The 16,203-nt window shown below is 40.6% G+C and overlaps 1 protein-coding gene across 1 annotated transcript in view; it reads right to left on the bottom strand.

The window, feature by feature from the left end:
• jam3b (junctional adhesion molecule 3b) overlaps window positions 1-15,938 on the bottom strand; it is a 39,364-nt gene extending 23,426 nt beyond the window's left edge. Inside the window, exon 1 of the mRNA XM_063484761.2 lies at window positions 15,821-15,938. Within this exon, the coding sequence (XP_063340831.2) occupies window positions 15,821-15,869 (49 nt within the window). The 5' untranslated portion in view covers window positions 15,870-15,938. The remainder of the gene's footprint in view (window positions 1-15,820) is intronic.
• Window positions 15,939-16,203: the final 265 nt, after the last annotated feature.

Raw genomic sequence — 16,203 nt, 5'->3', positions numbered from 1 at the left:
AAGAAGAAATTGGCATCAGGAGAGAAACTGCTTTGCTTTAATAATGTCAATATACCAAAATGTGTCTTCAAACCCTAACAGCAAACTGCAGACTGGCCAAGAGCTGCATACCCTATAACGGAAACAAATATAGCCAATGAAGAAACATTTCTAATGTAATTCTCCAAGCTGACATTCTCCTTTTCTGATACATTACAATAACTGGGTTTTCAGCCAGTAACAATCCAGTACCAGATACTGGAATGTATAATACTGAAGAGGGAACTGGAAATAAGTCTTTGATTTATATGACAAGCTCAGAATTCTCTCTGCTTTACAAAATTTGCAACAACAAAAAAATACAACTAATAAACACATTCAAAAACAAAAATGTACTGAACTGGTATTTAGTAAAATAACACTGACAAAGACACATTATAAATACAATGAAAGAGAAAAAATGAATTGGTGTTATTCACCCAATGTATTTAATTAGTCTAATTTCAGCTCAAACTGAGAGTCTACTACTGTATACTGCTGTCTGTTATTTCTATTTAGTTGTGTTACTCTCTCCTTCCACTCCACACCCACATGTGTGTGGATGTGTCATGTGTTGAGCTGACAAGAGACAAGTGAAGTGAAATAATAACGATGCTGACAATAATATGTTATGTTACCAAGCAGCTTCCAGTTAAACTTTTGCGTAAGGCAAAGCCAGAACACAGAACTAAAAGGAATAGATCAGAACATAACAGAATACTGTCTGTGAGGATGAACCAATATCAAATCTGAAGCAGATCTTTGTCAAATGCTATTTTGCAAAATCGTATGTTTTGTTGTACAGTAGCTGAATATGGATGCTAAAAGACAATACGACTGACATGGAATGTCTTGAACTATTCACCTGAATATGTGTGGCACAAAAATGTACGACGTGGTAACAGGAAGCTTTTATATTCTTCTAACAGGGCCTCCCCGCTGGGTTCAGCTTAGTCATCAAGATGCTATCAGTTCAATAAAACAGTGTTTCTAAAGTCTATGGTTACAACAATAGCTTCCTTTAAACTGGCATTTGTTTGCTTTCCTTGAACAAAAGCCACGTTGTGCAGATGAGGATAGAATGCAGGAAAAAGAAGTTAGACTGATGTAATGATGTATGTCCGATCACTGCTGGAGACAATAGCACCCTTTTCTTTCTCTACAATTTAAAAACACTCAAATATTTTATTATGGGTACAATTTATTTCACAAAACTCTGAAGGACTTTCAACAGACAACTCAGTCATGAAGTGCCCTTCTTTAGCACTAAAAGCTGATATATGCCATCTAGCTACAGCACACAGCAATACTTCTACACGGGGCTATTAATCTCAATTAACAAACTCCATGTGCTGTTAAGGGATTTGAAAAGTGTACTTAGCGTTTTCGATTGTTGTTTACATTTCAAATCTCTAGCACCAGGCAGAAGAGAGAGTCAGCTGATTGTGACAAAGAAAAAGAAAAAAAACACACAAAATCCCCCGAAAAGTCAAACAGTCAAGTAAAGAGTCACGAGGTCAAAAACATGACTGCTGCAAAGGTATACGTGCTCACAAAGATTTCCTGTACAGCAGACTGTGACAACTGCATGATGAATAATCCTGTGGGAAGCTGTTCTGACTGTTTTGTTGTTCCTTAGTAAGCGCTAACGTGGCGGACATGAGGAGGAGTGCAGAATGTGAGGTCGCCAAAAGTACGTCACTGTGTAGGGAATGACTGGTCACAGGTGAAATGAGCTTTGAAAGGCAGGCAGTATTGAGGGGACTGCCCCACATTTTTTGACTTTAAATGAAGGAAGCAGTGGGACAAGGTTATGATCCGTAGGAAAAGAACGACAATGTTCTCATTGTTTCTTTGGAACAGTCTTTGGAAAGCTCTGGCGTTTGATTAAAGTGATTACTTATTGTCTGTTCAAATGCTTGACCAATAACATTTTAAAACACTGAAACTACTACCAGTGCAAGGCTTTACAAAAAAAGTCACAACATAAATCTAAAAACTGTTTATTCCAATCTGAAATCACTTCTAATTAAAAGGGTGGAGACGCCTGCTGTCAAAAAGCACATTCTGGAAACAAAAACATTACATTCTGCAAGACACATAGCTGCAAGGAAACCCTGACTGTTACTCATTTCAAGAAACAGTTGTTTATGTCATATGCCTATGGTCAAAAGAGAGAGAGAAAGAAAAACTAAACTAAATACTTTGACATCAAAGTGTGCAACCCAAGCAAGAACTTGCCAGCGAGCAGCCCACTCAGACAACAAATGCGTGCAAAGGCATACTATACACTCAAATAGACTGCACAGGCTGGCTGTGGCTGAGCTGTGCGACAGGGAATGCTGCTTAAACAACAGCTGGGGAGAGAAAGCATCTGAGCCTCCTGCTGCTGGCCACTCCCCCACTCCCCTCCCTTTCGCTCCCACTCTGAGGGAGCACTTCCATCACCTGCTCAGGGAGGAATCCTTGATGGGTTTCCGTGGGAAATGCCAGACAAAAGCAACAGACGGTCTAGCGACCGACCGCTTCGTGACATCCATTCTATTTCCAGGCTGTTACATGAACTATGCCACTGTGTATACAGTCGCAAAGGAAAGTCCTAAGGTGTGCCGCACGTGAGTGGAGAACAACTTACTGGTCCTGGGAACAATGGACAAGCAAAGATCTAAAAGTACTTTCATGGTAAGAATAGAGGACAGCTGGCGACCTCAGTCACCTGCTGTCTTTGCCTGCGTCAAGCGTAACTACTTAGTGTTCTCCTGCATACTGAGGCCGAGTATGGAACACGTGCCTCGTTCATGATCAGTCTGCTCTTCGTGACAATCATAGCAAAGTCGATTGCCCCTAATACGAGGAGAATGAGTTAAAAAAAAGCAAACAAGCAACAATAAATTGAATCTCTTTTCCCTATAGGTAAGAAATCAGAAATGTATTCCTAAGCAGCTTATAATGCACTTTCTGGTGTTTTTACATGAAATCCAAAAACAAAAACCTGCACACATCTGCCGCTCGATGCAGTAATGAAATCCAAACCCTGTGGAATGTATCTCTGTCTCTTCTCTGAGCGATAAAAATGATAATGCTTTTGCTCACATTCAGTGCAACTATGGAATGACTCAGTTGTGGGTTAGAATTGATAACCTGTGTAATAACTGCAAGTTAGACCGTAGAATAGAACAGACTTACTGCACTGAACCAGCAGGCAAAGCCCCGATAAGCCATGATAACAACTCACTCTGCTTAAATTCATCATCTCAATAATCTAAGGGAAACAATATAATAGAACAGACAGAAGTGGTCTAGTTCCATTCATAAGGCTTGTTCTACTCAGATCTGATTGGAGCCTTTGGGTTAGATACCAGCACATCATAGCAGTCCTTCAGAGCTCATTCCTCTCTGCAGAGCAGTTCTCACTGAACATTACCATGATAGCAATCGCCCCAAAGGAAACCGCCCACAGATGTGAACACTGATGATCTTGAGTGTTGATGATAAGAGATAAAACTGTACAGTCGCTCAGTTCCACATGAGTGAGCCTGTACAAGGGAAGGGAAGGACAGGGCGGTGGTGGTAGAGGGGGAAGTTGGGGGGTGGGGGTTCATTACACTTGAGCGCTAGCTGGACGGAGGCCGTTTTGAGAGGCTTGTCAGCAAAGCAATATATATTTCCTCTGAAATTGTGCCAAAAAGCTTAAGAAACCATAAGATCATTGTTCTAGCTCATACTAGATTGGGCCAGCATGAATAGCTGCGAGGGGGCTCTGGGTTCAACTTCGGGGTGGAGTGCGCTGGCTGTACAGAGGACTGTGGCTTGCTGTTTGTTTTCCTTCTGTTTCACCTCACACAAAAGGAATATACATATACTGAGGCGCACCATCAACTTTACATGGCTTTTGTTCTCATTGCTTACTGCTGTTGTTTTTTTATTTTCTCAATAAATTATTTGTTGGCTTTTTGCTTTTGTATGTTGAATATTTTAGGAGCCACACATCTGTGCTCTCTGTATTCTTAGGTTTTAAGAGAATAGCTTTCAGAAGTGGCTTTGTTTTTCAGTATAAGCAAGGCAAGCAGGGGCCTGCCACTAATGTAAAATCTAGTGAAGCACTTGAAGAACGAGGTAAAATTTTACCTCAGCAAGATCTCTCCTGTTGGTACTGTGTGGAAAAACAGCGCAGCATTATCCTCTGGGTTTTTATATTTTGCCCTTTCTAAAAAGTGGTGATTTTTGGTCATTATATCAGGCAAGTTTGCATTCAGGAAATAGCTTCATTTTGTTTCCAAAAGAACCAAAAGGTGGACGCTAATAACACTCTTGGACCATTTGAATCTGATTTTAGAAACCACATAATACCTAAACTGCTAAAGTTATGAACAAAGATCCTGGACAGACAAAGAGAAAAGTCAACAGTGAAACAATCGTGGAGGTTTTTCAGCTCTCTCACCTCACTTGAGCATAGTTTATGGCTATTTGAAAAAACTAAACAATCAAACTATTTTGATGTTAGCTTCCTTTATGCAACGGCTCTATCACTAGAAACCAATGCAGTAGCGATAAAACACAACTGAACTAAATAAATCAGGCCTAGAGTGGCTTAATGAAACTGTACCTCAGTAACCAGTATTCAGTACTGTATATGCTTACTAGGGGTGCAACGATACTCGTATCGATATTGAACCGTTCGATACAGTGCTTTCGGTTCGGTACGCATGTGTATCGAACAATACAAAATTTTTAATTTATTTTATCAACTTTTCTTCTGACAATGCTGTCTGTGTTGAGAGCTCAGTGGATCTGCGTTCGACTACTCCGCCTAGGCTGCACTGTCGAGCGCAGATCCACTGAGCGCAGCACAAGCTAGCAAGACAGAAGCTAATCGTTGCAACATGGCAAATTGAACCTCCCCCACCCTCATTCAGATCTTGCGTTTGGAACTATCTTGGTTTTCATGTGAAGTATGAGCCTGAAGGTAAGCGCGTCATGGACAAAAGTAAAACAGTATGTCGGATGTGCCACGCAATGCTCAATTACATGGGTGGGAACTACTGCGTTAGCGCAGTTTGCTCGTTAACGTGTTGCCCCCATGCACGGGGCGATCCGCGGTAGCTCGTTAATGGAGATTTGCCGTGTTGTGGCGTTAACGTCATTTCAGATTAACGCTGACGGTACTAGTGGGAACACAACGAATATGACTGCACATTTACTCCGACATCATCCTAGTGCAAAGACAAGTGGAAGCAGACAAAAACAACAAGCACGCATGCTACAGACTTTACCCGAGTCATTTAGACAGCTGTTAGCACATGATTCTCCTTATGGGGACCTGATATGTTTAATATGCTGCTGAGAATATACCCCAGAAGAATCGTATAGTATAGCTTTTATTTTGGAAAGAGCCATTTTTCTGTAATAAACTCTCTTTTCCAAAGATGAGGGATTTCTCCATGAGATATTTATGTTTTTATTACTTTGTCATTTCAGCAACATTAAATTTAAAAACTGTACTTTTGAGTTAAAATATATATTTATAATTTTAATAAATGACAAATTAAAAAAGCATGAACATGTTTTTGTATCGAAAAAATATTGAACCGTGACACCAAAGTATCGAACCGAACCGAACCGTGAATTTTGTGTATCGTTGCACCCCTAATGCTTACACGTGCCCAAATCATTCATTGCAGGTGTAGGGATGTTCCTCGTTAGTCGACTAAAACGAGGAAATTAAATTTGACTAACTGACTAGTCTCAAATAAAGACTCAGATATCAAGTTAAAGCTGAGAACCATTTAATGCCAAAAATTCTCTAAACAAAGGCATTTGATATGTTTTATCGTCCTAATTGGTGTAACTTTGACATCGAAAATCGTTTGGAATTACTGTTGCTGCACGTGGAACCATTTGAAGTTGCCATTTTAGCTATGATAATGACAAAGGAAGTGGAACACCCTCATAAAAGGAAATGAGCAGATAACCTCATCGTCTTAAAAAAGCTGCTCTTATACAGGATATGAGGTTTAATGTAGACAAACTCTCAATTTAGTCTAATTACTATCTTTACAGGAATAAATACAGGAAATTCCTTAAAACAGAAAGGCTGTGAAATATCTACAAGCTCCTCCTCTGCTTCTAATTCTTACCCCTTTTTTCTTCTTCCGTTTCATTAAGTTCAGTTTAAGGTGGAGTAAAGTATTTAAAATTGAAATTTAATATTTACAGAACTCTTGTAAGTGCTTTTTGGGTGGATAGCCTTGTGTAATCTTCGTTTAAGTTCAGGAGCTAGAATTACAGAATAGTCTCAGCTTAATGCTTCGGTCTTATAAACCTGGCCATTTTGAACCATCTGTTCCATTCATGACGAATGCCTGACAAACTCCTGAGTCACAGTGAAATCCACACAAATTGCTTCTTCCTTTTCCCCCCCCTCCTTAGCTTTCCATGTCACGGAGACGAAGCAGAGCCACATGCAAAGCCCCCTCTATGGGAGCTCAGCCGGGCCAGCCACCATGTTACAAACTCGTCGCCTATGTCTGGCATCCTGACAAATATTTAAGGCACTCACTTACCCAAAGAATGCCCTGACACACATGTGGCAACAGCGCTGTGTATACTGAGCTTCAGCTCTAGCATAATTCAAAGCAAAGACCTAAAAAGCGAGGCTGATCCAGGCATTCATGATCCTTTGTGACATAATCAGGAAATTCCATTCATGCGCCTACATATCAACCATTTCACTTTCTTTAAATATTTATTTTACTTTCATACACCAACACTTAGACCCAGGGTAGATTTTCCCCACACTTCATTTTTTTTGTGGATGCTGAGAAAGAGCACACAGATGAAGGTCTCTATCATCATCATCATCATCTTTTCTGACCCGAAAAACCACTGGTGTACAGAAATCGATAACATTCAGATCAATGCCATTTGGACTGCTTTCTACAACAAGATACTTTGGTAAGCTCTAAAGCAGCCAAACAGTGCTATCAATTCCAGTGCAGCCTCAACATATTTATCACTAAGTAGCCCAGAAGGGATAGTGCTCACACCATATGGCCACATGGTCTGGTTACAATCTGTCCACGCTATCTGTCCAGTCAGCTGAACGCAAACTGCACTTCTGTCAGTGCTGGTGGGCTTTGTACAGCACCACAGCTATTGATCACAAATAGATACAGCTTTTGGAATTTGCATTAAAAATATTGTTTATGTTTTTTAGACTCCTATGTGATAACTTGGAAAGATCGAGTCCAGTCTTCTGTACAGCAAGCGGCACAAAGACCGAAACCAGTGAATTACTGTGGTAACAAAATCCCCCAGCATTTTAACTTCACTTAATGACATTTCATAAATTTCTGTTTTTTAACCACTTCGATTCGGTATTTTTCTGGTTGGAAAATATTTCTTGGCTCTGAGCGGTTGCCAGGCAACAAGATGAAGCTGCATCTCATTGAATCTCAGAAAATAATAAAATCTAGACACTATCACATCCTGTTGCTTGCCTGTTTGTTGTAGATTTAGGAAACAAGATGTAAGAAAGGTGCTTTTTTGTTTCATCTGAAGAGTCAAAGACCGTTTTCTGTACTTGCGGTCAACCAAAGTCCTTTCAGAAGAAAACTTCTGCCCTCAACAGGAATCTTTAATGTTGGGACAGTTATTCTTAAGCATCATCTTAATTAAACCCTCCCTTCAGTGATTACCTACGCTCTATGAAACTGATTCAAGAGGAGTACAACATTCATTAGAATTAAACATTAGAACAATATAAAGTTTGTATTTGTAATGTATTGTTATAATTTTATTACATTATTAAAGCACAAGGTTCAGTTAGCAGTTCACAAAAATAGCTGGTAGAAACGTCGTCAAAAGAGCTACTTTTACTTTCTTCCTCTGAGTACGTTTCAGAACCTGTACATTTTTTTAATTTTTACTTGAGGACAGAAGTTGAATCAGTTCTTGAACTTTGACCAGAGTATTTTTAACACAAGTATATGTACTTCTACTTAAGTGCAGAATGTCTGTACTTTTGCCACCTCTGGGGTTCTGCATTATTTTAGGATGAACTTGAGATCGTGTTAAGAATTTCTGCAGATGACTGGATGCTGAACTTTGACCTTTTTACCTGAAGTATTTATGTCCTAATGAAGTGATGTTGGTGTAAAACAAATATTCTCTCTTTCTCTGTCACACACGCACTGAAACACTTTCTTATCATTTAAAACGACGATGCTGGACGTTGTTCTAACATTGTTAAACTGCCCAGTGTGTAATGAATAACCTCATTTTTAAAGCTGAAAACGTCAAGGTCCTGGTCTTGCTCACTGACTGACCCACACTGCTGTGCCGGGCTGTTTAAAACTCACTTTGCAGTGCCTCCAAGTGGATGCCACTAACTCCCATGAAATCCTCTGATATTTAGCATCACTACTAAACTGACTAGACCAACCCCAAAGAATTAACATTCACTTGATGTTTTAAACAAACTACAGTACAGCCCAGGATCACTAATAAAGTCCAGCATTTCTATAGTGTTTAAGGCTTCTATCTACAGCCATTTATAAATAGTGGTAATGTTCTGTTTTGGGACCACATGCATATCTGGAAAGGTATGATGATGCTGGGAGTGCTTCCCTACTCATGCTTCCAAACATGGAAACCTTGAGGTAGAGAGAGCAGCAGCAATGTTCCTGTTAAAATGGAGTTTTCCCTTCCCACTGTTGCCAAGTGCTCACTTATATTGATTGTATAATTGTTGGTGTTTCTCTGTATTAATGTAGGGTTCTTCTTACCTTACAAAATAAAGTGCTTCAGGGAAACTGCTGTTGTGATTTGGTGCTATACAAATAAAATTGAATTGAATCGAATCAGCTGAGCAATTAGCTCACGTGGGCAGGCACTCAAATCAGATGGTTATTACTGACTGCTTTTGATTGTGGTCTGAGCTTTACTTTCATGGCCAGCCTAACTAATCCCATGTTAGGTGCCGCATGCTTTTATTTAGACACCACATGTCTGGCAGGTGCACTCAGATCCCCATTCAACCTCCACAGAAACATCACGCAGGCCTGATATTAGTCCGGAGGTGGTGGCTGGAGGTGTAGAAACCTCCTTGTAATTACAGACTAACAGATGTGAGAAAAGGAAATGAGCTTTAAGCCCAACTGCTCCTGTGTAGCAAAGGGAGTTCTTGCTGTAATAACACGTGCTGGTATACTAGTCTTAATTACAGCATTGTTACCTAGCACAGATGAATGCTCCATACATGCAGTCCGTCATCCTGTCACCTTATTCTCATTTTCCAAGCAATAACAGAAACTGGGGAACTTCCAAAAGCTCTGTACTCAAAACAGCCAAACATCATATTTCATCCCCGGTACAGCTTGTACCGAGAGGCACAAGGTCATGTTCAACATTTCTGGAAGCTTTAGTTAGAGAATTGGGAAACCCCAACTCAACTTCATTTAAAGACAACACAAGATAACACACATACATACTCTCACACAAAGAGGTTAGGATCTCAGCAGAGCTCCCTTAATATCTAATGTTATTTTTGTGGCATACATCATCAGATGAGCTGAAATCTTTTTTAATTCACTCAGAGAATAAAATTTACAGCAAACAGAAAAAAAACACAGATTTCTTTAAAGCTATTTGGTTTATCCTGTGACATCTGAAGTCCCTTTGCTTCATTTTCTTTCAATACAAAAACTATGCCGAGTCCAAAGACACGTAAACACTTGTCTACAGCCCCACCCCATTCAAAATGTGACGGCTTCACTTTCAGCCAAGCTATGGCTACTTTTAGGGTTGATTTTAAGATTTTAGTTATCTATCATTGTTTTATTCTATTTCAACTGTTGCTGTTATATTATATCATTTATTGAACTGAAAGCTGAGAGAACTAAAGGGACCATATTGGGACACTGTTAAGCTACTGTACATGCAAGTTTTGTGCACAGTTGATAGTAGATGTGGTTTTGAATGAACTATGATCAAACACCTGAGGTTGTTTGATGACGCTGCCTTGCAGCTATTTTTAGACAGTAATTGCCCTTTTGTTACAGCCTGGTAAACAAAAGATGAATCCGGAGCGATTATCTGGTTATGACTCTGAGCAGGAGCACAGCCTCCAGCTCTTTCCTTTCCGAGCGCAAGCGGCTCAGCCACATGTAGTTCACTGCCTCTTCCATGTCATTAATGAAACCCCTAATCACTTCACTAAGCTGACAGCATCCCAGTGTTTGATCGATATGGTCCCTTTTGAACTATTGATGTACTCCAGCAGAATCCAGTGAACACAGGAGCAGGAGAATAGCCGTGGTGTTTCCTCCCTACATAGGCCATGTGAACAAAGAGAGATAATCAAACAGGAAGCCTGTCTTCTGCCATCCTTAGCTTTGGCAGCCAGTAAGGACTCATCTTGGAGATTATCCTGCTTATCTAAAACACCCTAAACACCCGGTAATAATGTCTTGTCAAAATAAACAACCAATTAGCCTGCTATCACAACAGAGCCATAACTTCCAAAACTCAATACTCCACACGCAATTTTTTTCTCATGAATGTCTCCCTTGTCTAAACCTCCAGTTGAAAATAGGACCATGCTGACAAACAAAGCCAGAATTTTTACATTCCTTTTACCCACCGAGGCCATCAAGATTTTCATTTTGTTTTGTTGGCGAGCATGAGCTGCCTGGAGGCTGGTTCTCATGCTAGTCTTACTGACATTTGAAGCATGCACATGCTTTTTGCCATTTTTGGAACATTATGTTTACCTTTTAACCCGAGCATCTTCAATGCTCAGGTACAGTGAGAATAAATGTGAGCAGGACAACAAGCCAAATCCTTCTATCTGTCAAGTTAAAGTGGATTTGTGTCTCAGGGGATGTTTGATGAATGCCTTCAACTAACAATATTGGCCAGCTTTCTGTCCTCCCCCTTTCTGCTCTGCTGATGAGCTGGGTGAGGTCAGCCGGCTCATCAGCAGTGGTCCGTTTTATCTCCAAGGAAAACAGGTGGTTGTGATTGTCAGTCGGTGCTCATGTGATGTACGGCATTCTGTCTACATATGTTTTCTATTTGGAATGTTGCATTTGCTAACGCGCAGTCAGGTTGAGGAGGGATGCACATATTTCTGGTTATGCTGCTGTTCAAAACACCACGACCACCACCCACTCGTGCACAGTTGTTTCAGGTCATTCCACACTAAGAGTCATGTGGCACTTCCACTTTATCCCATGGAGGGACTGCACAAATATCCACTTGACTTACAGGAATGAATTGTGATTTTTTTGTCAAGATTATTACACAACTTCCAGTTAGGCAACAAGCACAAAAATGCATAATTGCTTCCTGGAACCATGATGAATGTGCTGGTATTGCACCTCTCACTCAAGGGTGTGGAGCGACAGACTCTCGACTCGTACCAGGCAAATGCTGTGTAGCAAGGGACTCCTTTTGGTTTGTTTGCCCCGTTTTACTCTGCCATTAGTAAAATGTCAGACTGTATCAGACTTGTCCACAGGGGCCACAGCCATGCCATTCAGAGAGCGCTCCAAACATTTGCTCACAAGCTTTGGGTGGGGAGAGAAGCATCTGACAGCAAGCAGCTTGTACGGGAGCTACTATCAGCATTCATCTCAGGGTGCTGCCAGAGTCAGAGTCCTGCCGTGACAACTGACAAATAAAGAGCCAAGACTTTTTTCTTTTCACAAAAATGTTTAAATAGCATAACGGGGTCCAATTACGTGTGGCTTAGCCCATGTTCAAAATTCTCAGAGTGACATAATGACTTATCAGCAGAGCACATTTAACAACAATCTAGCAGTCTGCCGACTCATAAAAATGTCAGCTGTTCAGGAAGAGACTGCAATACTTCAAGAGTGAAGGCTGGTTAAATGAGCCTCTAAAACCATCTGCACGATTTCAGTCTCTTTCCAGGTAACAACATTTACATGAATACAATGTTTGTGAGTGAATTACGAGGCTGTAGTTATGTAACTTAAAAATGCAACAATTGCGTTTGGTGTGTGTTGCTCTGCACAAGTGTTTCTTATAAAAGTGAGCCTGTGATCTCAGAGTTTATATTGATACTAATCCACTTTGAGCATCTTCCAGTTCCACACATTTCTTGGCTGTGCTGCTGGCAGGAAGGTTCTGGCAGATGTCTAGCACTTTCTTTGGAATATTTTACGTGAAATGGTTCAGGTGGAGCCAACAGTGGAAAACGTCAGTGCATTCCATTAGATCAGATTGGAAAGTCTGCTGTAAGCATGTGTACTTAAAATAACGATGCCCCTCGTCTTTCCCTCTGATGTCAGATGATTGGGCTGATATGTGCAGCCGTGTTCAGCCCGAGCTGGGTTTAGCGTTCGCTTGGCTGACTAGGGCTGTGTGGTCATTAGGATGATAGCTACCCAAAGAATGCCACGAACAGAAAATAACAAGCACATCTCACAGAGACAGATAATAACACTGAGCGTGACCAACAGCAAAAGCAGAGCTAGTGACACTCATTTCTCACTGAGTCCTGCTCAATTTCTAAAACTTCACAAAATAAATTGGGAGCAGAGCTTTTTCAACATACAAGAAGCATTCTAATTACAGTCGGTACCTATTAGGAATCAAACCCTTTCAGTACCAATTAGTAATTCATAAGATGGCTTGTGGCCAGATTGTCTAGCCAGATTCATTCCTTTTCTAAAGACAGTGGCGATGCAGGCTGGGAGCCACTGAGACCACATGGCTAAGCCCCGTCCAGGCAAGACAAAAGAAATTCTTCAATCTTTACCGGCTCACTGTCCTCCCCTGAAAATGTCAGTTGTGCTGCCTTGTCACAGACTTTTCACAGGGGATCATTCATTAAGAGTACTGACTTTGAAATATATTGTAAATAAATAAGTAATTCAGCACACAGCCGGGAGGTATGTGCTGAGAGCACGGCAACAGATTTCACTGCTGCTCCTAAATAAAGCAAAGAGAATAAGCCCAGTCACACACATGCGATATCACAGGAAAGGTTCTTATTTCTGTACCCTTTGATCAATATGTCTGTTCACATCTAAGGGGAAAAACCAGCAACCCATTTCATATCACGAGATTCTTACCAAGCTCTCAGGCATTCACGAAAACAAGGTTTCCTGAATCATTTACACATCAAATTATGTACATTTTGTTGCATTTCTTCACCAAGCTAATAAATAAAATAAAATAAAAATGAGATTAAGGAAGGAATTAATGCCTACGACAAAACAGATACATATCAGAGATGCAGTCAGTTTTCTGTAAAAATCCATCTAAATTTAAATTGTATTTTTATGTTGTTACAACAAGGGATGGTGAGAAAGAATTTTTTTTCTAAAAGTAACTGCAGCAACAAGTATTTTGTTGCATCACTGTAACACCATGAAACCAGTGGAGCAAATACATTTCCTGTTATTACTATACCGATTTTATTATTATATTAATTATAGCCTAGTCACCTAGTGACATCATTTGAAATAGCTAGCTAGCTATAACAAGGTCACAGAAACAAATTTCAACATTTTTTGGTAAAGCACCAGCTTGTAGAAAGAAAACAACAGGAGGCAAGTTGATTCAGGAAAGCATCCTGATGTCAGCCGCCACGTCGTTATCTGCTTTGCTGTCTACTTGTTCCACCTCAGAGAAGAACTTTGACTTTGAGGCCCTCAGGAGCCTGCCACTCCTTCACAAAACAGATATGGGCGGGTCAATCCAGATATCGATAAGATCGATACCAACCCTGGTATTGTCATTAGATCAACGCTTTGTCTCTATCCTCCAAGTTCAGCATGTAGCCCACTGAATTGTGTTAAATTATTTTTTAGTAAATATAATATAAACAAAGATGCACTATAAAAAATATAGTGTGTGTTTTTAGTGCGTCTATCCTACAGCACATTTAAAGAACAGAAGTTCAGCCAAAGTGATTTATAAACAGGCACATTTACACTGCAAAGAACCCCACTTTCAAAATACATGAATAGCTGAAAGTTGTGTTTTGTTGTGTGAACTAATTATTGTGGAAATTAAAAATCAGTGATTTAGTGGTCGATCATGATTCATCTTATAAATCATTACACACTGCTCTTCCCTTCGTAAGCTGCCTTTATAAGTTAAAAGCACTGGTACCAGTATTGGTACTGGCAATACTGGCCCTGTATTTATTTGGTATTACACACCACCACCGTGCAAGGATACTTTCACTGGCAGTGGGTTTAACATGTTATCTGCATCCGAGGAGCCGTTTCAGCCATCAAACTTTTTCCCACTACACATTTTTTGAACAGTAACTTTCAATCAAACTGAACCTCAGAGACTGGCCTACCATTTTCTAGCTTCATAATGACTTTGCTCATTGGTGTGTGAACCTTTTCACAGAGCAGAGTATTTATTATTGTCCTTTCAGGATGTTTAAAATGTGTTTTTCTGGCTGTGCGGAACAGACTGCTGGATCTGTTCATCTTTGTTTTGGTTTATTCTTGTCTGCTTTGTGCTTCGGGGTCTGCTCGTTGGAAGACAACTCTGTGTTTAATTAAGTTTCCAGTTGCATTAGATGAGTGGAATATTTACTGAAAATCAGACTCAGACTTGTTAAATAAAAATGTGTATGAAGTATACTAACAATTTTTAGTCTAGTACCCCCCCAACCACCACCACGCAAGCGTAAAACACCTTCCGTCTACAGCAGCACCCTGAACCTCAAGGCCCTTCCCCACGGCTCTGAGCAAATAATAAATTTTAAATTTATGTACAATCATATGAATGAATATGACTTATTTGTCTTATGACAAATATCGTCAAACCGTGTGAGGAACGTGTAAAGGAACTAGGAGCTCGCGCATGAATATTTAAACAAACCGCTCCGCTCTTACAGGTGTCTGTTTTTCTGTTCTAGGTACCGGACTGATAAAGTTATGAGGACTTTCAGGTGGATACGGTTAGCATAAAAATAATTAATTTTATTTCGGTTGTGTCGGTTCACCAGCCGTGTCGCAGTTTGAAAGCGTTGGAGTGGAGGAGAAGGATGATGAGGAGGGGGGTGGAGGACGCTTTGCTGGTCTGCCTGGCTCCTCCCGCGGTCAGCCTGCTTTTATTCCGCTGTAGGAAAAATCCGTTATCTCGCGTCAGTACTTCCAACATCACCGCAGCTTCATCACCGTGCCGTTAAATAGTTAACGGCACGAACTACGAAACCGCCTTAATTCATGTTTAATTTCCCAAAGAAAAGTTTGTCTTCATGCTGTAGAGAAACTTTTTCAGAGCCAGGACACGCGCACACAGAAAACGTGTCGGCTTAGCGACTCCAAATGTGCCGCTAAACTGAAGATCTGAACGTTCAGCTCAGACAGCCCTGCTTTCTTGATGTGTAGTTACATGTAGATATCTGTCACTCCTCTTAACGGCGGCATTATTCCAATAAAATCAATACTTGAGAGTAGTCTGAGCGATGTTTTTCAGTAACAATGGACGCTTCAAACAATCACTCCAGCCGTGCATTTGCCAGACTCGCGTTGACATTAAGTTAAAAATGGCGACTAATTTGGTCACTTCATTAACTATATTTACTTCACGTCGAAGAGACCGAACTCGCTGTCAGTCTGGTTTAAGTTTAACGTTAGTTGAGTCTACACGGTTACTTCTGAGGCACTCTCTTTTCCACTTACTGTTGGTGTAAAAGAAAAATCGACCAAACAGATGTAGTAGTGGATGGCATTTGGCGGCCACCTTCCTCGAGCGGATAAAAGACAAAGTAGTAGTCGGTTAAAATAATTTTTGCACTTACACTGAGTTGAGAGGAGAGTCAAGAGCCAAGCCAGACGTGTTTTCGCCATCTTGGAGTCGATGCAATGCTCTATTTGGCTGTCTGTACATGCGCAAAGTAGACTGAAGAGCCTTGCTGGGGATGGAGAGAGGGAGAGAGACATGGAGATAAACCGGAGAGAGAAAGAGAGCGAGAGAGCGCGCCAGGGAGGAGGAGGGAGGGGGGGGTCTATTATATTAGGTTTCCATAGCTACCGAAAGCATCACTCACGCAGACAAGAATTTATAGTTGACACAATGTGGGAGGCCCTCACTACTGGGGCCTTATGCTGTAGTTATAGTAACTTATCTGCAGTTGCAGATAAATAGGGTACCTCTGCCTTTTGTATACTGTATTGTTGTGTA

The sequence above is a fragment of the Pelmatolapia mariae genome, linkage group LG10_11 (assembly GCF_036321145.2).
Source record: "Pelmatolapia mariae isolate MD_Pm_ZW linkage group LG10_11, Pm_UMD_F_2, whole genome shotgun sequence".
NCBI lineage: Eukaryota > Metazoa > Chordata > Actinopteri > Cichliformes > Cichlidae > Pelmatolapia > Pelmatolapia mariae.
Note: the sequence above shows the minus strand (reverse complement) of the source record. Positions and strands in the feature narration are given on the sequence as shown.